Below are 24,124 nucleotides of genomic sequence, written 5' to 3'. Positions count from 1 at the left end.
GGCTAAGCAAATAAGATTACAAGCTCTTGATAAGTAAGCAACAGATACCAAAATAATTTGGTGCTGGCAATGAAAACTCTCCTGGGAAGAAGCAACCGTGTGTAAGTGAACATCTTCATGTCACTTTAATTTCACCTCTGCACTTTATGGAACATAAATCTGATTTTACAACTTGAAATATCAGGATATTTAAAATGTCTATATCCTAAATAGCGAGGTTAAAAAGAAACAATGAATAAAAACATATAGGCCAGAAGTCTGTTCAGGGAAAAAAATTACAAGCATGTTGTCCCTTAAAATTCTTGCCAATTAAAGGTGAGTTTTGAAGTCTGAGTAATTAACCATTGCTATTATTTCTTTGATTAGAATCCTCACACAAAAAATTGGATACTTAAAATTTACTTAAGCCGGGCTCGGTGGCTCAGCCTGTAATCCCGTGTCTTTGGGAGGCTGAGGTGAGTGGATTGCCTGAGCCCGCGGGTTCGAGACCTGCCTGGGCAACTTGGCAAGACCTCATCTCTACAATAAATCAAAAAATCAGCCGGATGTGGTAGCGCGCACCTGTAGTTCCAGCTACTTGGAAGGTTGAGGCGGGAGGATGGCCGGAGCCCAGCAGGTCGAGGCTGCGGTGGCCGGGAGCAGCCACTGCACTCCAGTCTGGGTGACAGAGTGAGACCCCAAATCAAAAAAAAAAAAAAAAAAATTTACTTAAATCCTTGATGTTCTAAACTTTAAAAAGTTCATGTAGCAAAAAATAGATCCTAAATACATCTTTTAAGAGGACAAACTTTTAAAGGTATTTTGCAATTCCAGGCATGAGCAGTATATACAAATAATATCTATGTTCTAAATTTAACATCAAATGTAAAACAATATTAAGCAATCAGCATTAGAATTCTATAATATACCTGTAAAAGGCTTTTAAAACATGAATAAAATTAAGTGTAAAAACTCTAGTATTTCAACATTAGCATTTGAAAAGTGTTTAATGTTTTTAAGTAGTTTTAAGAACATATGTTTTCTACTCTATTGTGAAACAGACACTACCCAGAGCACAATTTATTACTACAAAATAAATGAATGCTTAAAAGACAGTCTGTCAATTGAAAAACAAAACAAAACAAAACATAACACAATAAAAATAGCAGGTTTCCAAGCCAAGTTAAACAAAATATTTTCTCCTTGACAAGCTGCTTACATTTAAATGAAAACAGGGCAAGTATGGTCAATAATATGGATTGCATATAATAAAAAGTACCTTAGATCACGTTCATACAAGGATCAGAAAGCAGTAACTTCAATTAAAATGACCCAATTATTTAGCAAACGTTCAGATACAGCAAATACATTAATCTGTTTTAAATGAAAGTGCTCAGATATGTAGCTTTCTGACCTGAGTAAGTGTCACTAGCAGCAACCATGGCAAAGCGAGTCAGCTGAAGCAAGGCAGGCCCCAATCAAACAAACACTGTTAGTAGTCAAAAAGCATTTGCAAAACCAATTCCTCGGGCAGTAGCAGGGGCTTCTGAAGCAATGCCACCCACAGCTCCCCCACACTCTGACGCGTAGCATAGAGGGGTGAACACACATTCCTCCTGCCCGAGAGTAACTGGGGTATCTTGGTTTTAACAGCAGGGTACCTTGATTTTCTGCACTATCTTGTGGAAAAATCCGTCATCACACCACTGAGAAAGCACATCTTTCACTTAAAACCCTCTATTATCTACCTATGTTTAACTTGTACTGGGATTTAAGAATGCCTCTTCATTGAGACTAGCAATATGTCATCATTTTGCTCAGCTAGCAGGCCTGACAGCCCTGTCTCCTTGAGTTAAGAACAGTAGATCTCTGTTTCGTACATTGATAGCAAAAGCTGGCAGAATAAATGCGAATTTGCCACTGGTAGTAAAAGTTTCTGATCCTGAAGATTTGCACTTCCCTTTTGCCCTAGACCTAATTATTCTATCTGTCCAGATAATGGTATACTTTTTTCAGTAAAAGTGATCTCTACATACTGTGATAATTTATTTGAATGCCACTCTTATGTGTTTTTAACAAATAACATCACCATTCACTATTTCTCGTATCTTTTTGATCTTTTTTTTTACTACTTATCATCTTTATTTGAAACAGATTTTTTAACAGATAATCTTGATCGTTACAACAATATCTTGCTTGCATTTTATTCAAATAATTCTTAAAAACAGCTTAAAAAGCCGTTTGGAATAACATCAAGCTTGCCATCAATCAAATGAAAAAATTCCGCTGGCGGTTGTATAAACATCAGATCAAGTCTGATGTCTTCAAGGATTTCAGAGTGAACCATAAAAAACTCCATTAACTTCTGACAAAGAATGCAAATTAATCACAACATGGGGTGAAATGAAATTAAAGGCTCTTTTCTAATCAATGACAAGGCAGGATGAAATATTTGTTACTCTCTCTGCACTCAGGCTGCCTAGGACGCCGGCACTTACCAAATGCAAGGTGTGAGCACAGAGTCACTGTGGCCACCACCGAGCTCCCTCCCCCAGAGCTATCTGCTCACAAGTCGTGGAGACTCACAGAACACACTAATCATCCGAATCTCAGGTGCATCCAATTCGTTATTCACACTCTCCCATGCCAGTGAAAAGCCTGGCGCAGACAGATGCACCAGGAACCCTAAATGACAGTTTTGGCCTCCGGAAGTACGATCACTACAGCAAAATCTAGTACAGCCTCCAGGTGAAATGTCTGGAGCTCCATATGGAGCAGGGAAAATTAACAACAAGATGAAAATCACTGCAGCAGCAGGGAGTCGGAATTTTTGAAAAAAATGAAATTTAAAGATGAAGAAAGAGAAGTAATAAATTAATGGGGTGTGAAAACATTCAAAGCTTTACAATACCAGGGGCACTATTTGCTCAGATTTTTTTCCTTTTTTTAACTTCAGGTCATTTTGATGTAATTTATTAACCAAGATCAGGAATTGTAGCCAAAAGAAGAACACTACTTTTATACATGCAAAAGTACTTTAAATACATTTGGGCCTGTATTATCTCCTTTCCCGTGGCATTCTGCTTACCAAATTTCCCAGGGCCTGAGCTGACGCATCCCCTGAGAAGTTTCCTTAATGGATTTCTAACATCCTAATGCAGGGCACTGCTGTAAAGTTTGAATGAAGGATGGTGATTTTGAGCAGGCAATCCTTTTCATTTCTCCTAAATTATGGTGCCATTAAACAAACCATTGCCCGCTATCATGTTTTTAAGTCAATGAAATTTGGATCTCTAGTCCTTGTCTAGACCTGCGTGTCTTTCCAGACTACAATGAAAGCGAAATGTTCAAGAAATCGAGACACAATCTGCTTGCAAGGTATTTAAAAATGCAATTTTTATGATCCTATTGCAGACACCCAGAGTTTAACAGCCCTGGGGTCAGTGTGGACTTAGGGGCCCTCTGGACCCCCATCACTCTGCTAAACACAAGGCAAGAAAGCAAGAGGCCTCTGGGGACGGTCTTGTTATCAGCCACAGAGGCGTATCTCTCATCTAGGGGAGGGCTCCCTGTGGCAGAAAAGGGCCCGAAGAAGGGATGGCGGGCTGAGCAGAAAGGAACAGCCAGTCAAGCCAAGAGGTCGCGGAGTCAGTTACTTAGTCTAACCGCCTGCTTAGTCCTAGGCTGACTGTACTCATTCCTGCCCGAGGCAAGGTGTTTCCCTCTCTGAGTCTCTGCCATCTTACCTGGAGGTTGGAAACAAGAGTCCCACAGGTGGAGTACCAGAAAGGTCTGGAGCTCCGCAAGAAGACATCACTGTGCTTCGTGTTATAACCTGTAGTAACTGGACAGCGTCTTTATAGTGGCTCTCAACCCCATTTTCTATAGAATCCTAAAAACTGCATGCTAGTGAGCTACCCTAAGGCCTCAAGGAAGCAGAAATAGACAGTGCTTTCAAATAACTAACACCTGGCCCACAAGACAACAACATTCATGCTGGATGATTATCCCAACACAAACATTATCTCCACCAAAGTCTGGCCTTTAGCCTTTCTGTTGGTCCCAGGCCACTGACTCTCCCTAATCTCTTCGCCTCCCTCATCTGCACCTCCACCGGACACACACTGTGTCACTGCTAACGACGCTGTCAGCAGCACTGACTGCAGGGAAGGATGGGTCTTGAGGCTGGCCCCGCCCCCAGCCCCACTCCCTGCCCATTTTATACTCTGCTCCAGGTGCTAAGGACATTTTCTTGCCACCTTCGTTGGTAGCTGGGACACTCTGTCTTGTACTGCAGCCCAGCATGAGGTGGTGGCCTCCATACTCTTCTCACTGGCTTCATATGGGTAATGTCATACGACCAGCATCCCTCCTCTAATTGGGTAGGAAAGGTGGAGATCAGGATCCTCCCTTAGGGGTGAGGACAGTGAGGTCTCAGGAGTGACAGGCAAGAACTAAGGTCTGTGGCGAGTCTGCGGGGCGCTGGGTTCCAATTCCAGCCTCCTGCTCCCACCAGGCTACTCTTCCCAGTTTGCCGCTAGTAAGGACAGCTCAGCTCCGATGCCCTGATGGACTCTGGGTTCGCAGCAGCAAATTCCTGGCATTGTCCCCTGCCCTGGGAACACAGGGATTCAAAACAATGTGATCGAAGGCTATAGGAAAGGCTTTCGTGTGTTCAAGGACAAGACTAGTGGGTGACAATTGGGATGAGGCAGTTCTCAGCTAGGTAAACAGAATGCTGCATTAATCCACCATGGCTGCTTGGTAGAGGACTAAGTTTCCTGTCGCTGGACGTGTCCAAGCAGTGTGGATGTCTGCTTTTTAGAGACTCTGCAGAGGCGTTTTCTGATGATGCCCTAGATCCCTTCTAATGGAACCAAACCAGCCCCAGCTTAACAGTGGGAAAACCTGCTGCTGGGCTTGCCCGACTTATGAGGGGAGGCCATCTCAGCTTGGTGAGGAGTTCACGTGATATCAGGTGGGCCAAAGAGAAGGTGCTAGTTCATAACCCAGTCTGTGTGATACTATGAAATAGACATTTTCTTCACAAGCGTCTTTTAAAGGCAAAGGAAGGGGCAGGAAAGGCATTTATCAAGTCCCCTTTCCCAACTTCAGTCTCAGGATCACGCCTGCAAAGTAACTGCCAACTCCATCAACCATCATCACTGACTCCATCATCATTGACTCCAGCACCAAAGCATCCAAACTTCTGTGGAAAGACCCGGGCAACAGGTCTAGTGCCTCAAAGCGGCTTCTATGACTTGAGATAAAAGTACTGATTTGGTGACACATTCCATTAGGATTCAAGGAAGATCGTTTTTTTCCCCCCCTCACTCTGTCTTAAAGGTTATTGCTAACCAGGGAGTTCAGCATAGTATTAGAATTTTTCAACTTCCACTTGACTGATTAGGTAAACGCATATTTAGACATTCAGAAAAACAGCTCTGCAGAGGCATATAGCCCTGTCCCCAGCGTGGCCACGGCCCTCCTGTCTTCATCTGTCGAATACAATAGTAGTTCATTTCTTGGACTCTTCCGTCACCAAATCTCTGTTAGTTACTCTAGAAATTAGAAATTAGGCGTCTCAAGGATGTAGCTGCATTCACAATCTTTGGACTGTTCATTAGATGGCTTACAAGTTTTCTACTAAGACTTGTTTGAGAGCAATATTGTACAGGGCTTGCTCTGTAAACATTTTCAAAATTTCAGAGGACTGCATAAATTGGCCAGTGAATTGCATAAAAATTACTGACAGAACAAGAGGCTTACCAAGATAAATATTCTAATGAGCTATAAATCCTGAAAATGTGATTTTAATTTGACGGGCTACCTGGAGCTAAGCAGCAAAGCTGTATACACGGAAATTCCCCTAAACGCCAGCAAGCAGGCCAGGCAAATGACATTTTAGATTTCCTCCATAAAAAAAAGATTACATTTGAACAAAGAAGGCTACAAATTTGAAAAGTGAGACCAACACTCTGGAACCTAAAACTTGGACGACTTCTCTTTCACTTATCTGATGGCTTTAACTATGAGAAAAAGAATACAAAAAAGACATTTCAGTGAGCGAAGGGTCTTTAAATGTCCACATGGGTACCAGGAGAATTTGCTTAAAACCGTTTATAAAGATGGGAGAGAGAATGAGCCCCATCCTATTATTCAATAACCATGTTTGTGATGCATCTGCATAATCTAACCATGCATAAATTAGTATGTGTAATACAACACTTATTTGCATAATAATAGCGAGTTAATAGATGCTTAAAGAGCAGAGACCAACACTACCTTTAAATCAGACATGCCTCCAGGCACTTTGGCCTGTACAGACCAAGATGCCAGAAAAACAGTGAACATCAACCAGCGGAGAACAGTCAAGCCATTCATTTTTCATCCCTCTAGACATTTCACTTATTTCCCCACACACACTAGGGAATCGTTTTCAGACCACAAGATAGCTTTATATTTTAAGTGCTAGCACACGTTATAATAAAATTCTTAAAGAAATTATGAAGATCAGAGTCAGCAGTGCTAGTATAATAGACTGTTTGTTTTCTTAGAAATGGGCATAGGAAGGAGCAAAACCTTTAAAAAGAACATGATCAAAATTATACTCCCGTGAAATCAGGGCCTATTTGTCCAGTGAAACTAATGACTTAGATGAGAAACTTCCACTTTTAATCTTAAAACTATAACTTAAGCAATTTTACGTGAGTTCAAAAGCTCACAAGTGCATCCAGGAAAAGCTGGCTCTCTCCTCCAGCCTCAGTACAGTACATGGTTCTGGACCAGGAAATAAAAAGCATCTCAGATGTCACACAAAGGAAGAGCACACTGATCGCTCTCAACCTTTAACAAAAGAGGAAAAAAATTAAGAGTTAAAAAAAATGAAGCATCAGTAGAGACTTCTAAATGGCTCCGTGAAGGTATCACTTTTCAATTTAACAGGACAGATTTATTTGTGTGTGGCTCCAATGTTCACAGTTGCTCCCTGAACCTTCATACATAGGAATGAATGTCACAGCGGCAAACGGCAGTAATGAACAATCTTACCTGAGGATATGGAAACCTCCCAAGAGCAAGCTGGGAAAGGAAATAATATTTGTCTAGTTATAGATTTGCATGCAGGGCAGATCTCCTTAAGACAGACAAGCACTAAATTTCAGAATTGCATTTAGCAAGTATAAAAAAGCTTACAACCTCAAATGGAGGAACTAAATTATTGTTGTAATTACATTAAAAGCTGTATTTAGAATGAACATTTTCAATGGACAATGCTGCATCTCGGACACAATATTCTAATTTTAATAACTAAACATTACCCTTATGTGGCTTATCTTAGCAATATTCAGCTTTACAGGCATTATTCACATTTACATGTGTGCGACAGTTTCTTCTAGACAGAGATACAGAGTTCTGTGGTTTCGTCTTGTAAAATGGGATGGCTCATTGTTCCTATCCACAGTTTTCAGTCACAAGCATAAACGAAGGGTTGCAGGGAGTAGGGAATAAGCCACACTATGAAACTGAAACCTGTGCCATTATTTTCATCCACTTAAGTTTTTAAAAAATCCATTTTCTACCCATGAATGGGGAAACAACCATTTCAAGACTGGGAAGTCAGAACTGTAAGTCTAAGTCTGAAATCGGGAAAGTGAATCCTCAGAGTTTCTGGTTCTGGGCCAGTCATTTAATTTTGGTCTTTGGATCCTCACTTGTAAAAACAAAATGATTCAACCAGGAAGGGGCTTGATATAAAGTTATAAGATAAACTTTAACAAACATCTTTATTTATTAAAAAAAATAGTGGCAGAATTTTGTAACCTCATAATATGGCCCACCCTCGGTCCTGACACGCTTGATACATGTTTGTGACTGCTTTCAAAGCAGAATCGCAGCATCAGGGGTCTGAAAGTGGCAGTGGGTATGAGAGAACATCGGTCCACTTCACAGATTAGACACTCATGGTTCCACTGAAGCAGTTCGTAAGAGGAAATCTGGGGGTGACCCTCAGACCTGCGGCTCAATCCAGTGTTTCTGCCATCGTGTTCCACTGCCTTCTAAGGATTTGAGAAGTCGTGCACTTATTTCAAAGACACTGACACTGCTCAAACATTTCTAAACTCTGCTTTTGGAATTGTGTTTAGAATTATTTCAAGTAGCAGGATACCTACTTCATCTTAGTAGCATTGCATCTTATCTTGGATTTAAAATTATAGCCCTCAGCAGCTTGTTGATCATGTCAACTGTTTGTTGACTGAGGTTTGAATAGCCTATGGACACTACCAAAGCCCAAAGCCACCTACAGAGAATATTTTGTTACCTACTAAGGACAGAAATGAAGGTGCTAGGTTTTCAGTTCTAAAACAGTTTGAACAGCAGCAATGTCACAGGAATAAATCACATGAGCTCATAGGCGATACTCCGAAAGGGCCAATACTCATTTGGATGCATGTGTGTGTATTTCGGAATACCCAGTAAGTTTCACCATCTTGTACTCACATTCTGTACACAAGATATACACAGATATGTGTATGGCCTTTCAAGATATAGATATACCACCACTATGTCATTTGATGGGTCCCATGAATCCCTTTGAGTATAAATAATACTCAATAAAACACCCCAAGGCAGGGGGGAAGGAGGAGTATGTGGATGTTCACCAGCCTCCCTTTTGAGTCCCGTATGATTCTGTCTATGTCTATGACTATTGTCAGAAGTAGAGGCCTCGGCTCTCCCATCTTCAGCCCCCACCCCACTCCCACCCAGTACTGGTTTGCAAGTTTGCCCCACATTTTGAAAATACAGTGTTTCTGGCCAGAGAGAGTGTGCACACTGACTTGGAAGGAGTCACTGTGTCTATCACTGTAGAAGGACCAAGCATTTGCAGCTCCCCTAAAGCTGCTGCCAACCACCACAGTGACCTGTGCACTACGAGCTTTGCATATGCTTCCCTCCGGAGTTGGAGAAACAGCAAGGGAAGGACCTTTTCTCTAACAAAGCTAGCAGCTTAATAACTACTAAAAAGCGTTTAGAACAACCTAGCTCAAGTCCTTGTACAGGCGTTGTGCCATCCACCTGGGTACACGTTGAACATGTCATAGGGACCACGTAATAACTCTGTCTCTATGGCTACGGGCAGAAGAAACTTTCCCACCACACATTCAAATCTAAACCAGCTGGTAGGTGCCAGCACTAGCCATTGGTTCTTGCAGTTTAAAGAATTAAGCAATGATAAACGGACAGCTTAAAAAAAGAGTGGGATAAGCAGAAAATGTAAATTCTTCCCATTTCAACACAAATCTTTCAATCTCAAGTCATCAACACTCTGTGGAAAGGCCAGGCTCCAGGTGACCTGGGCATGTGCACACAACTACCTGGCTACCCGTCATGACATGACAAGGCGAACCAAATCAGCTGATGCATCTACTGGCTAAGATACCACCTGCCAGAGAGCTGAGAGATGGGGGCAGGGAGGTTAGCCGGGACCAGTCTTGCTTGGGAACAGGTGGCAGTGCTCAAACAGGTAAACTCATCATGCTTGGGTCTGGCTTTGATTTCTGTATAATTTCCTGACATGTGGTGGCATCTCAGACCTACCTGTCAACTATGCTTCTAAGACATCTTACGGGTCTGACATCTTTGAGTTAGAAGAGAGAGAATGGTTCCTTGACTTTAACCAGTAGGTACCACTGCAACAGCAGTGTGACAAACAAGGACTTCCTCTCCTGCAAGTGTCACCACTGGGCTGCTCCAGCAGCAGGCCAACGATTCCAATCCCAGCTAACAAAAACAGGCAGCGGCACCGAAAGCAGTCACTTGAAGGCCCCAGGAGAGGACCAGACTTCCACAGATGTCCCTATTCTAGGTCTAATGCAGCTGCAGGGTCCAAACTCCACATTATTCATCTTGTGGAAAAGTAGAAGGAAACATATAGCCAGGTCCTAGACCCTTTTATCAAGTTCTATTAGGAGGACATAAATAAGGAAAAAGATCTAGCAGACATGGCTGCATGGAGAACAAGTTATTCAGCACTGTCAAAAGTCAAAATAAACCTGGAGCCCCTCTGGGAAGGAGGGCGCACAGATGCTCTGGGTATTTCTGAGACAGACAGACCCGGGGCCATTCTGTATCTTTCACCCCTACTGGTCTATTAATCCACTTGCATTTCCCCAGTTTTCTTTGTCAAGGTATTATAAATTAGGAAACTTACAAAAGAGAGTATGTAATCTCTCTGAAATGGCCTGCAGATATGTCACTGTACTAAATGTGTTTCAGATTTAATGAAGCTTTAATGTCCTTTTTAATTTTGCCTGTTTCTGTATCACCAGGGGTCGAGCAAGGCAATCAGCACTCAAGAGGGTGGTTTGGTTTAAAACTAGGAAAAAACTCATTTGCTTATGAGTTGCACTGTATTTTCTTAATTAAATTTACTGAGTAAAATGGTTTAAGTTCAGCCAACCAATGACCTTTGTGTGTAGATTTAGATTTATAAATAGGTTAACAGTTAAAGTAAAGGAAAAAAAAACAATCGCAACAATGCAAACAGATTAGGGCTAAGCCAATGGAAATCTTTGCTCTCTTCACCATCTTTACAAAAGCAGTATTTAAATATAGGCAGCATAAGTCCAGTTTTTAAAAAAAGTATATTGAAAAATGTAGCCGCACAGAAGCACCAGCAATTCATCAAAGCACACTCACATCCTTGTAGTTCCCAGGACAGCAGCAGCCCACATTGGAAGAGATTTGGAAGAGCTTTATTTATATTGGGGGTGTGGGGGGTGGAGGTAGAGATGAGGGATTTTACTTAATGTTAAATTAAAAAGTGTATTTTAATTCTAACCACAAGATATAGCAAACTGCAGAATACTCTGTTGTGAGACATTTATCATGTAAAAAGCAGAAAAAGAATGCTCTCAAAGCCTTTACCAATTGAGAATACACTTAAATAACATAAACATCTCACTGTAAAAAAAAGACTGTTCCTTAGTGTCATCTTATGAATCTCTGATTTGACCAACCATAATCTATGCAATATTCTTGAATATGTTGAACTTCATAATTTAAATAAAAATATATTTCCTATTTTCATGTGTGTGTGAAAGAGAACAACAATTGCTAAATACACAACAGCAACTGTATGATAAAAACCTCTGTATTTTAACAAAAAGAAGATATTTATTTACAAAGGACAAAAATGGTTTTTGTTGATAATAAAAATAACTACTGTCATGAAATCATAAATGATAAAGAGAAAATAAACGTGGTAGTCAGAAAACAAGAGCAGGACAAAAATTTAAGACAAGCTTTTGGTAATCAAGTCTCCTACTCAGAATATCAACAACACTGTGGGAGTAGTTTTAAATTTACAGTTCTCCTGATGAGCACTGGATTTTTTAAAGTCCTAATTTAGACATAGTCTATATTTCTCAGCATAACTGCAAATTGAAAATAAGCATTTTCAATACAGCCAGTGATCTAGCTGAAGGAGTACTTTATAGTCTGAAATGCTCTGAAATTCGTTCTTTATTACCTTGTGCACATTTTATACAATTAAACTTCCAGCTACGGATTTTGTGTTTGGATCGCGCACTGCAGTTAAACCTTCATTTTATAGAAACGTAGCAGCCGCTTGGGAACATTCTGACAGAGGGAAACTTTAAAAAATCAGACTTAACTACTGGATTACATAAATTCCCTAGGTGAGATTTCATCCCAAGACCAATTTACACAGTCCTAGAGAAAGAGTTTAAATCACCTGAAACTATGCTGGGGAAGACCATAATAAATATTAAATACCTCAAAATCTACCCTAAGATTTCACTTTCCTTCTCATGTATCAATTTCATTCTTCTCCTACTGAATGGTTTAAAAACAAGCCAAAGGATCTAACAGCAATTTACCGGTGTTAAAGTGCTTTGGAGGTTAAACTAACAACAAAGAACACAGGAACACAAAGCGTCTTGAAGTAGGGTTTCAATTAAATGTGGAGGATTTAGTAATGCAGGACCAAAAAAAAAAAAAAAAAGAGTTACAAATTAATTTAATCTTCTTCCTATAGTTTGCAGCTGCACTCCAAAGTGTCTGGGGCTTAAGAACAAAGCCTTGAAAGGCCTCGGCGTGAGGAGAGCTTCAATTTTTAATGTATAATGCCATTAGCTGATAACTTGTGGAATCTGTAACCCCCGCAGAGGGGCATGAGTGTGAGTAACAGAGACTGATGAAGTGACATATTTGCTCATGTCTCCAACTATGAGGAGGAGGGTTATTACTAACACCATCAGGCCCAACAGAAATATGCCCTAATAACCTCTGGGACCCTCCACATGAGCAGTTCTCACTCCATCAACTATATGAAAATCAAAACCTAATTCACTTTAATTAAAGACAATTAGTTTGTTTTACTATTATTGTTTAACTTGTATATTTTAATACATTGCAAATTAAAGATGGGATAATCAATGTGATGAAAGCATCAAACTGTGTGCACCTTTCCATCCATGCTTGGTGAAATTAGCTCATCACTGGTGTCTACTTAAGGAAATTCAAGGACACCATCATTCAAAGTGGTGCAGAAACACCTGACTCTTGTGAGGATACAGTGGAATCATGCATACCTTTTCCTTATTTAATTTATACTTATTTTTATGTAGGACTGTCCCACAAATGCTATGGGTTTGTTTAATACAAACAGAATTATGGACCAATGGAGGCATTCGAAGCTTAATTACTTTGCCCAAGGTCACACTGTAAGTTATTATGGCAAAGCTTGTTAAATTAGTAGGAGCTTGGGACCTACAGATGTTTTGGCAATGGCAAAGGATCCTGTTTGCAAAGATCCCAGAGACTTCTAGAGCATTTGGTGAGCCACAGCAAACACCTCCTTATGCCTGTACAGAAAACGCCAAGGACTCCTGAGAGCTTGTAAATAACATTTCTTTTCTTTGTATAGAAAGAGCCTAGATGTGAGGCTCCCATCGGGAGTGCTCCTTAACATGTGCCAATATTTCAGAAAAACCCATCCTCACCAAAGTCCACTGACAGAAAGTAAATTTATTTTGGCTTAAGGAGTCCAAACACAGAAGCACAAATAAATAAATCAAGCACTTCTCTACCATTCAGAAGGTCCTGCAATCCGTCCCAGATTACTAATAATAATGGAGAAGAGACAGCATTACAAATAAATGTTTCTAATAGAGAGGGCTTTTTTTTTTTAAGATTAGAAATGGGCTTATTACAGTGGACACGTAAACAGGGAGAGGGCAACAGTAATTCACAAGCACAATATCCTAATGCTGCCCTTTAATTGCTTTATTTGTTTCACTGTTAAAAATGACAGCCTACTGCAGCCTAGCCACGAATGCCAAGAACCATGATACATTGAGGTCTCAACCTGGGCAAACTGTACCTAAACTTACACTTTATTGCAGCTTAGTTCACAATCTTCACCTAATATAGGGTTATATCCCAGTGCAGCAGGAGGATAAATCATCCTGGAATATTACTCCGGCAAAGTTTCGCTGTGACTGGAGCATATGTGTTTTCGAGCCACTGAAGCAAAGGCCCATAAAATACACTAATTACTGGAAGTTATGGTCACTGAGTGATTGATAGCGCTCTGCAAGGCAACTTCCTCATTCCCAGCCCTTCTGACGGGGCTCATCCGCCACACAGCAATTATTAATTCATGACCCACCCCTCAGGCACCGGTACCTTTACTTCTAATTCTCCTGCTACCAAACCACTGCTGCGGCTGGACACTGTCTTTCTTCATTCTGATGGCTGGGTAAGGATGATAAAAGGTAGATATCGTGCTAAACGCAATTGTTTTGAATCTTTAAACGTTCCTTGGTCTTTCTAACCCTGCAGTCCCCAAACATACCATTCTCCTTTCTCTCCCACAATGCTATTTCACTCGCATCATTTTCTTTTTTTCCTTAAAAAATGGTGTGTGTATATATGTATACACTTATGGATGTGTAAGCATATGTGTGTACATATATGTATGTGTCGATGTTTGTATATGTGTGTATATACCAATCTGACTGCCTATACTACATAAGACCAAAAACGCTGGCTGAGTAACTTTAGTTGGATACTGTATTTAAATTCAGTATGTAATTTCAACTAGGCCACAGTAAATTTGAGGCGGATAATTGCCAAATAAAAAAAGGAAAACAAAACTCTCCATTTAAAAAGACCCATGCTTGTGGCTTTGTAGACACTCTAATTGTACCATGTTGATTTCCATCAATGGCTCTACTCACAGCAATGCTAATTAAATATCTGGGCGTATAACTAAATCTCTAAAATTCACTTAAAAAGGACTGCAAAGGTCTCTTTTGATGGTGTGTTGTGCATTAAGAGGAAATTCAGTGAGAGACTTTGAGTTAAAGAGAGATAAAGTTCATTCATGATGGATAAAGCAACCATTTTACTTTTCTAATAGAAAAATGAATGTTCTTCAAATGTCTGCATGGCTTGAAATGCAACACTGAGGACAGTCCTCCTGTCTGGAGCCTGAGCTGGTGCAACAGATGAGTGCACGCATCTCTAACCTACTTGTTCTTCAGACCTTGGCTCAAATTGTTCCTCCTATTCTCCTCTTGTATCTGGAGTTAGTCCCAGAAGACTCTAACCATGTTCTGTGGACAAAATTCCTCCTGTGTCCCATCTATGCCATTCACCGTGCAGTGTGCACCACATGTACGCAGGGATAGTTCCAGTGCCCCTCATCCTCCTGCGTCTCTAATGTCTGATATATGTTTACTTGGTTAGAGGTAAACTCGAGATCATGGACCTTTATGTTCTCCACGGCACCAGAACTAGTATTTTGCAGTAGGCTGACCACAAGTGCTTGTTGATTATGATAATCCCATGATACTGACAGCTAGAGCCCGGTCAACTGGTGGCATGTGGCTTGGTTGTTTCTGGGCTGCAATGCCGTCATGCATACAGTACACACTCTCTGAATCAGGGTTCAACAGTCTTAACAGCCACGGCCCTCTCCTGCATCACTGCTTGGAGTGATCAGTAGCTACCACTTTCACATATTAAACTTATGATGAACTCAGATGGCTCATTCTCATTAAAGACTCAAGGGTTGGCAAGAAGGAAAAAGATTAGAGTTAACTGCCCTCAAATGCATCTCATGTACTTAATTCAATAGCCATTTGAATCTTCATAATAAGAATAAGAAAAGACACACTTCTCATATGTCTATGTGAAGCTGACCTGTGTCTCTAACAGCAGGCACCCCTAATCACGACAACAGACTCTTAGAGACCAAGCTCTGTGGGCTCCCAGCTCTGAACTGCTCTCTGGAGTCATGCAGCTGTGGGCACCTGAGAAAGCATCATGGCTGGGGTCTCATCTATGGAGCTACTCAACCTCATCTCACCTCTGTTTCTAGATAGGTCAAAGTAAAGGGAGTTACAATCAGGTGATGTCCTCACACTTCCGGGCTATTCTGCTGCTGCTTCTGCAGAATACTGTCCTCCAAAGCCAACCCATTCATCAAAATGCAGACACCATCATGTCCAGCAAACTTTCTGGGGTGCACTGTGTTTCCAGACACGGCCTTAACAGAACCTACCATCCCTGATGCCCTTCTGCGATGGGACCTCATTCAGAGCCTTGCTGTGATCAACAGAATGTGGCAGGAATGGCTAATTCTGGTGGTTGAGCTTCAGGGATTGGCAGCTATTGGAGCTTAGAACACCAGGCACTACAGAGGAAGTCTAAGCCATGGAGTGGGGGGGATGAGGGAAGTGCCCAACCTTCCTGGACACCCCACCAAGGAATTGTGCAGGTAGAATCTTCCTGGATCTTCCGTTCTAACCACTATTCAGCTGCAGCCTCGCGTGAGGCACTTGATGCCATACAGAGTGGTCCTGCTAGGATTCCTATCCACAGATCCCAAGTAGATGCACGGCTGTTATTTTAAGCCACAGGTTTTGAGTAGCTTACAAGCAGTCACAGATAACTGAAATGCTTTGCCTGACACTGGGGCAGCTCAGTCCCAAGTGCTTTCAGTGCACATTTACTGCTCTTTCCCGGCTAGTCCAGGACTCCTGAGGGCAAAGGCTGTACCCTCAGTGCCAACACAGGGACTAATGTTTACTAATGAGATGGAATTCCCACGTACCACTTCCCATTGCAGCAGACATACAGGCTGATCTTCGTGTTTCTTTTAACAAATAAACCCGGCCTTGGTTTCTGAAAGGTAACAGCACCGATTGAAATATGGTAAAACTGCATCAGCTACAGGGACAGCATAGGTTGTAACCCCAGGAACGCAGGTGTGGCTGACCAGCAGAGCCCCTGCACATCTATCCTTTCCTTGATCTGATCTCCTGCTCTCTACATTTGCCACTCATTGCTTCTCTTTCCAAACGACTTGATCTGCTTTCTACAGCACAATGGAAGAAGCAGACTTTAACCCATGAGCCAGGACAGTTGATTGCTGCTGCCTGGTCTAGTGACTTAGCCTCTCTAGAAAAGTCTTTTAATTTCTCGGTATCTCAGCCTCCTCATTTGAAAATGGGAACTTTGATGCTCATAATAAGGTAAAACAATCTTTGAGGCCTCCAGTCATTTCCTGTCATAGTGGGAGATGCTTGAAAGAGGGGATGAACACCAATGGCTGGGTTGGGTGTCTGTCACGTACAAAAGAAGTGTGATCTTGTTGGAATGACAGTGAGCACAGGGATGCCAACAGCTCAGAGGAAAGAGCATGACTCTTTGCGGCAGAAGCCCCAGCCTCCAGGCCTTTATGCAGCTCCAGCATCCTCGCTCCTAAGAGGAACAATCTGATGTCACAAGTTCTAAAGTCTCTCTTCTAGTTAAAAAAAATTCTCATCTCTAAATGCAAGATAAGGCATATTAGAGAATCTTCTAAATAAATGCTGTAGAAAAGGTTAAAGCTAGTATTGTCCATTTCAGAATTAAAGTATGTAATACGGTCTGTAGGATCTTCAAGAGTATTTTTTTTTTACCAACACCCCCCACCCCCCGGCTCTTTAAGAGAATTTTTAAACTCAATTCCAGGTCACTGGATTTGAGTACTGATAGAATTCTCAGAGCAGGTATTTTGTTTTTTAACCACTGAATATCCCAAAGTTATCAGAAGTGATCCCCCAAATTACCACAGACTCACAGAATTTTAGAGTCAACAGGTGTCACTAGAAGACTGGTTCCTTCTTACCTTTCAGATCTCAACTCAAAAGTCATCAATCGGCTGGGCTTGGTGGCTCAGCCTGTAATCCCAGCACTTTGGGAGGCTGAGGCGAGTGGATTGCCTGAGGTTCGAGACTAGCCTGGGCAACTTGGCAAGACCTCGTCTCTACAATAAATCAAAAATTAGCTAGGTGTGGTAGCGCATGCCTGTAGTTCTGGCTACTTGGAAGGTTGAGGTGGAAGGATTGCCGGAGCTCAGCAGGTTGACGCTGGAGTGGCCATGAGCATGCGACTGTACTCCAGCTTGGGTGACAGAGTGAGACTCCAACTCAGAAAAAAAAAAACCTATCAAAAAAAGTCATCAATCCCACACACTCAGTTACTCCTAGTGTATCATTCTGTTTCTTTTTTATTTTTTAGAAATGGGGTCTCATTCTGTTGCCCAGGCTGGAGTGCAGTGGCGTGATCAGAGCTCACTGTAGCCTTGACCTCCTGGGCTCAAGTGATCCGCTTGTTTCAGCCATCCAGCTGAGACTATAAGCACATGGCATCATATCTGGCTAAGTTTTAAAAATTTTCTGTAGAGATGGGGCCTGGCTATGTTGCCCATACTGGTCTCAAAGTACTGGCCTCAAGTGACTATCCCACCTTAGCCTCCCAAGTAACTAGGATTATAGGCACAGGCCATCGTGCCCAGCTCATGCTGTTTATTTCTAGCAAGTTACAATTGTTGAGTACCCTTCTTTAAAACGCAGGCTTCGTGGAAGCAGATACTGAGTCAATTTTGTTCACAGCAGGGTCCTCAGTCACCACCAAAGGGCCTGCCACATAGTAGGACTCAAAAAACAGTTGCTATGTGACTGAATGAATAAATGATGCCATCTTGCTTAATCTTACACTTGTCTGTTCTACAAAGAATTTCTTCCACCAAGAATCTGAGTCAGTGTTCACTTAGTTCCTAATTAAATGTCCCCAGAATGGGCATTCCTCCCTCTGAAGGCAAACGGTCCCACTGTGGAGTGGGAAGGGTGGAGGGATCTAACCCTTAAGCCAATCTTCTCTGTGTTGAATGGAAAGCCATGTGCTTTTCCTGCTTTGGTTTTGGCTCCAGAAGCTTCGGCCTTCTTGTCAGAAAGGGTCAGCTTACTGCTCCTCCACAGACAATCCTTCAAACATCCAAAGGTGGCCGTCAAGTGCCTGCTGTGTCTTCTCTTTATTTCTTCATAATACCAAGACTTAGTTGACTTAATTGTTTTAAGCTCCAAATTCTGCATGTTTGTGTGTATGCATGATATGAGGGTGTGCTGCTGAAGAAACCTTAAAGTCAGTCTAAAATTCATTAAAATACTAAAATCCTTAGCTGGGACTGCTAGCACCTGTTCCATCTTGTTTCGTCAATCTCACAGTTGTTCCCGATAGCTCTGAGCACAAAGCAAACCCAACAATGCCTCATTCAGTGGGAAGCCCTTCGCAGCGCCTGCCAGTTTCACATTCACAACAGCCCCTGACAACCCTGGAGAATGCACATTTAGGCATGGTCATCTGAGACAGCTGGATCCCTTCACAGACCCTGCAAAGGACAGAGCCAGTCAATCCATCATCTGCCAGAGGCTGTTTAAAAGCTTCTTTTCCCAATAAGTTACACAAAATTTTAGACAAAAAACTGACAATGGAAAAAAATCAAGCTAAGACAGAATTACAGAAAGGGGAGAGAGATCAGAAGAATGAGTGACAGGAACTGTGACCTGTACTTCTCCCCAACACCTCAGCACTGAAGGGACAGGGCGTCCACAGCAAGGCTCCCAGAGCCACGTCCACCCCCCCTTCCTGTGCAATCCTGCTGACATTTTCTTTGTCTATGGGCCCTTTAGCTCTTTGGTAGCTTTCAGCAGAAACTCTTGATCAACAGGCAAGATGCTCACTAGTGGAGCAGCGGACAGAGTATGACACAGGGTGCCAGGGACCAGAAATGCTTCAGATTTCAGTCTTTTTCAGATTTTGAAATATTTGGCGTCACAGTTACTGGCATTCCTAATTGTAAAACCTGAAATCCAAAATGCTCCAATGAGCGTGACCTCTGAGAGTCTTGAGTTTTGGATTGAGAGTACTTTGGATTTTCAGACTAGGAATACTCAACCTATAATAAGATTCCACTCACATTCTTGAAAATAATTACTTAAAAAGAAGTGGAGAAAATATTAGTATCTGAGTGACACCCACCAAATGCTTAGTTTTAACAGTCTAGAAATGCTGGCCGCAGCTGCTTATAGGGCGTCCTGAGCCATCATCAGCCCTCGGACCCATTCACAATCACCAAGGGCTGCAAAGGCAAACAAAGCCGCAGTCCCACTGAGACAGCTGGGTCTCTGGGTGATTTATTTTATAGGAGGGGGAGGGCTTCTGTGTATGTAGAAGCAGGATCTATGTCTAGAAAACACCCACAATTCCTGTTATTTGTGAACACCTGACACTGCAGGATGCTGTTTCAGAGGGAAGCTTGCTTCTCAAAGTACCTATGAAGTTGCCAATGTTAAGTGTTCATGAAAACGTCTGCAATACTGAAAGTCTTCTAATTTGCTTACGATTTTGCTATCATTGCTTATATTCTGCCTCCTCATGATACTGCAGGCTCAACAAGGAAAGGGACCAGGACCACTTAACTTACCAGTGTAGCCCCCTCACTTAGTGAAGTGTTGGACACATAAAAGGTGTTCAATAAACACTTAAAGAATGAATGAATTCTAGTGTTACCTTCTTCTTACAGATAAGCACCTGACACTTGGAGTGGCAAAGTAAACTGGTCAAGACTCCACTGAAGAGAAGGGGTGGTACCAATATGGGAACCCAGTTCTGGTTAAGCTCAAGTCTGGGCTCTTTAATGGTTCAAGAATGAGAAGAAAGCCCTTGACTCTAAAAATGGTATCAGAAAGAAAACAACAAAATGACAAATTCTCCATTGAATGTCTCTGGAAGCTTCTGTCTAGGGTACTGGGCTGGATGAACATGCCATTTGTTCAAAACATTTATTATTTACATAGCTCCACATGGTTTGTGTTTGCTTATAATAGTCTTGGTATCTAATAAGTCTTATGTGGCATCCATTAAACAATATGTATAAAGGAAAAAAAAGGGATGTTAATAGCTTTTACATTACAATGAGACAAAAAGTAGTTACACCCAACTATTTGTACTTTGTAAGCTAAATTTTCCTTGGGAAAAATTCTAATTTACTAATCCCTAACAAAGACTCACTCACTCTGGAATGTCATTTGAAAAATAAAGTTAGGGTTTTTGTTTTTTGCTTTCCTGCAGGAATGTTAAGAGAAGGGCAATCTCAAATGACATACAGATATGCCCTCTACTTTATAACATTAAAGTCAAAGCACGTTTCTTAGTGATTTCCTCCCCTTTGTTTTCTCTGTTTGTTTTTGCTGGAGCTTCTGTTTTTCACACAAGACTTCCTGACCTGGTCCTCCACATCCATTCTCTCCTGTCTGTTGTTCTCTGAAAGTTCCTTTGTTCTAGCAGCATATTTGTATTTCCCCAGTGCAATGCTTTCTCTTAGTCCTCCCAGGATACTATTAGTATGACATTTTCCCCCCTGCATAGTTTTCCGGCCCTCCAAGTTGCTTTTTTTGTTGTTGCTATTTTAGGCCTCCATTCTTACCCTAAAGGACTTCCTCAAATGTCTTCATAAGTGTAAAGTACTAAAACTCAAAATGGAAACCGGGCTAAAGGACAGAGCTTGGGGGCTGAGGGATGCCTGGATCTTGAAGACTTCTTGTCAGATTTCCCTAGAGAAAGTCTCTGACAATCACCTGCCTGAAAGGTAGTCTTGGCCATCAGTGTCCTAGAAGAGGGTGGCAGTTCTCAATATTCAGAATCTAAACTTTCACTTACCCTCTGTACTCAGTAATGGTGCCCAGACTTCTCCATGCCAAAACCTCTCAACTAGTCTTGTGTTAGGCTTAGGGAAGCAACTGGCTGCCCACATTGAGTGAGGGAGGGCCTGTGGGCCCAGCAGTCAACTGCTTCTCAGGCAGATGCAGCAACTCTCCTCCTGGTCCCACCTCCACTCCAGCTCAGAAATCTGGCTCATGGGTTCTGAGCCCCTAGGGCTGCAGAACATCAGATGGTCTCCCGTCAGCCTGGGACCTTGTTCCCGGCTTGGCTCGGGAGTCCACCGCATCCGCCTGCTTTCTCACGTCCGGATCCTGGCTGCTGTGGACACCTTTCCCTTGATGGTACTTATTACACTTTTTTTAAAAAACCACCTTCTGGTTATTTTAGTGGAGTTTGAGGGAGAAAGCTTCAGCTTATAGCCCACTCATCATCTTTAACCAGACGAGTAGTCTTCTGAATCGAATGCAAACATTTCAAAAGGTAATTCCTTCCAAAGAGAGGGGACAATGGCTTGATGTGTTCTCAGTATGGACTTTGTCCACAGCTCTGAAGTGGTGCTCCTCTCTAGAGATGAGAAGATGCCGAGAAATGGAGTGCGCTGCCTAGATCCACAGCTGCCACTGCTCAGGTGGAATTTGAATCTGGTTGATACTTGGCAGACAGAAGGCTCTTCTTCACATGCAAACAACACTGATCTGTTCTGTCCTCATGCCCTGGGCCTCACAAAGGGTGGCTCCACCAGAGCGGAGATGGGTATCCCTCCATGACCCTCTCCCCACTGCCTATCCAGCAGGGCAGCAGGAGCACAGCACACGTGTATACCTAACCATAGACACGCTCAAGGTGAACGTGCAGTATACTCGCCTCCAGCTAGGAGGTGTGCTCTCCTCCATGTTGCCTCTGCGGCTCATGCCGCTGTATCACCGCCCCAGCCACACAACCCAAGAGCTGAGTGACACCGAGGAAAAGCAACTGCAAATGTGCAGCAGCAGATCACAGAGTTATAGTTGGGAAAGGGGTTCAGAGTTCATTCCTTTACAAATGATGACACTGAAGCCCAGCGAGAAACTGATTGGACAGGGTCACCTGAAAACCTAGTGGCAAACCGGGCACTGCAACAAGGTCTTCCCCTCCCATTTGGATTCTCAGCTCTACACTGCTACTTCTCGGTTGTTCTACAATAAACACAGTATCCTGTCATTTATAGGACACAGTCGACAGTAATGATTTCAAACATGCAAAGGGAAATTACACGCAGCAAGGCCTCAGTCCCACACACCACGAGCACAGTTGCCCCTGAACCAGCAGACAGCACAAGCTCAAAGGCTTCTGCTGGGAGACTCAGTTCCACCTTCAACTCCCTGACAGCTAACCCCTCTCGGCTCATGCATACACACTGTGTTTCTTCATAGATTTTCATTTAAGAAGCAGCAGAAGAATATGGCTTAATAAACCATGAACACTTTATTTTTCCTTTAATTCTTCCATGTAGGTGAATTGAGTCTGAAGATATTTCCTTACAAATATAACTGCATTCATGCATTACAAAAATCATAGGAAAAATATGTGACTAAAGAAAGTTATAAAATCATAATTGCAACTCTATCAACGATCTTATTCAAAGATTTCTTTCTACTTTTCTAAAAAGCCCTTCTTGATCTGAATCAACATGTGAGAAACAATTCTTGAAGCACTGGAGAGTACCAGGTTCTACCTATTGTGACAGAAACAAAGCTGGGTGTCTTTGACTGTAAGTCAGATATACTTCCTTGAGCTCAGTGGCCACACTACAGACTTCTTAGCACAGAGCTTGAGTGGGGCTAGACCTTGCTCGCCAAGATAAAGTCCATTCTAAATACAGCTGCAAGAGACCTGGCAGTGAACTTTTGCTGAATACCTACATCCCCTGCCCCCTCATCTCACACCGCTCCTGTCTCCACACATGCATGTGATGTGATTGTACTAGAATGAGGTGGCTTTTTTCCTTTGAAAACCAACACAGAACATATACATCCAAATGAGGAAGGCTGTACCTTTCAAGGTAATCACCTATGGAAGTTACGTATGCATTCCAACAAAGCACGGGATTTTTCTGGAATCTCTCATTTAGAACACGAGTTCCTCAGATTTAGTGTGGACTAGGATCACCCAGGAAACAGGATGGCAAGGCAGATTCTTGGAGATCTGAGTTTAACAGGTCTTAGATGGGGTGGAGAACCTATATTTTTAACAAGCACTCAAGGTAAGTCTTACACAAGTGATCTGTCATGAAACAGCACTTTAGAATAAACTGTGAGTCAGGTCACAAGCTATGCAGGGCATCAAAATGTTTTAGACCTAACCTCTGCATATCTATGCACATAATACACGGAAGCCTTATTGTATTCCTTCAAAATCTTCATCCTTCCAGACCGAACACATTAGTACAGACATGCAAAGATATGTCAGTCTGCAGACAACAACAACATACCTCCATAAATGAGACCCCCAAGCTCCAGACATCGGAATGGATTCCATACTGCTCCCCAGAAATTCTTTCAGGCTGCAAGGAAACAGAAGGGACTCATGAGCTGAGTTAGGCTACTCCAGAGAACACCCAGGGGACAGGGCAAGAGTAACCCGTGAGCTAAGTTAGGATACTCCAGGGAACACCCCGGGGACAGGGTTTGGCCAAGATGGGGTGGTTTCAATGTGTGCACTGCATTTTGGGGATAGCAAAACAACTTCACGTGTAGGTATATATGACCATGTATATATAGATCACACATAGAAACCATATAAAGATACAGAGAACCTCACTGAATCCTTCCCAAGTCCCTGTGAGGAAGGTTTCATCATCTCTGCTGAAGGAAACAGGCCAGGTCCTAGGCTGGCGAATGAGCTGAGATTGAACCCAGGGCTTCTCCCTCCAACTCCAGTGGAGTGACACATTTTGCAACATTAGATGACATTATCACTCACTGGCATTTTGATAGATGGGTCAGGAACACTAGGGTTTCTTTTAATTTTTTAACATTTGATTTGGAAATAGTTTCAAACTACTTATAGGAAAGTTGAAGGAATAAGA

General features: G+C 42.2%; 1 protein-coding gene across 2 annotated transcripts in view; it reads right to left on the bottom strand.

The window, feature by feature from the left end:
• The window catches only part of MAP2K5 (mitogen-activated protein kinase kinase 5), a 237,197-nt gene that overhangs the window by 72,169 nt on the left and 140,904 nt on the right, over positions 1-24,124 (bottom strand). Inside the window, exons 16-17 of one of the 2 annotated variants that reach the window (XM_008064694.1) lie at positions 23,528-23,599; positions 7,030-7,059 (exon numbers count right to left, since the gene is read on the bottom strand). In XM_008064694.1, coding sequence (XP_008062885.1) covers positions 7,030-7,059; positions 23,528-23,599 — 102 coding nt within the window. The remainder of the gene's footprint in view (positions 1-7,029; positions 7,060-23,527; positions 23,600-24,124) is intronic. The other variant, XM_021715641.1, reaches the window with a different exon arrangement.

This window comes from Carlito syrichta, unplaced genomic scaffold, assembly GCF_000164805.1.
Source record: "Carlito syrichta isolate Samal-C Ts95f unplaced genomic scaffold, Tarsius_syrichta-2.0.1 Scaffold101933, whole genome shotgun sequence".
Classification (NCBI taxonomy): Eukaryota; Metazoa; Chordata; class Mammalia; order Primates; family Tarsiidae; genus Carlito; species Carlito syrichta.
This window is presented reverse-complemented; position numbering and strand designations above follow the sequence as displayed.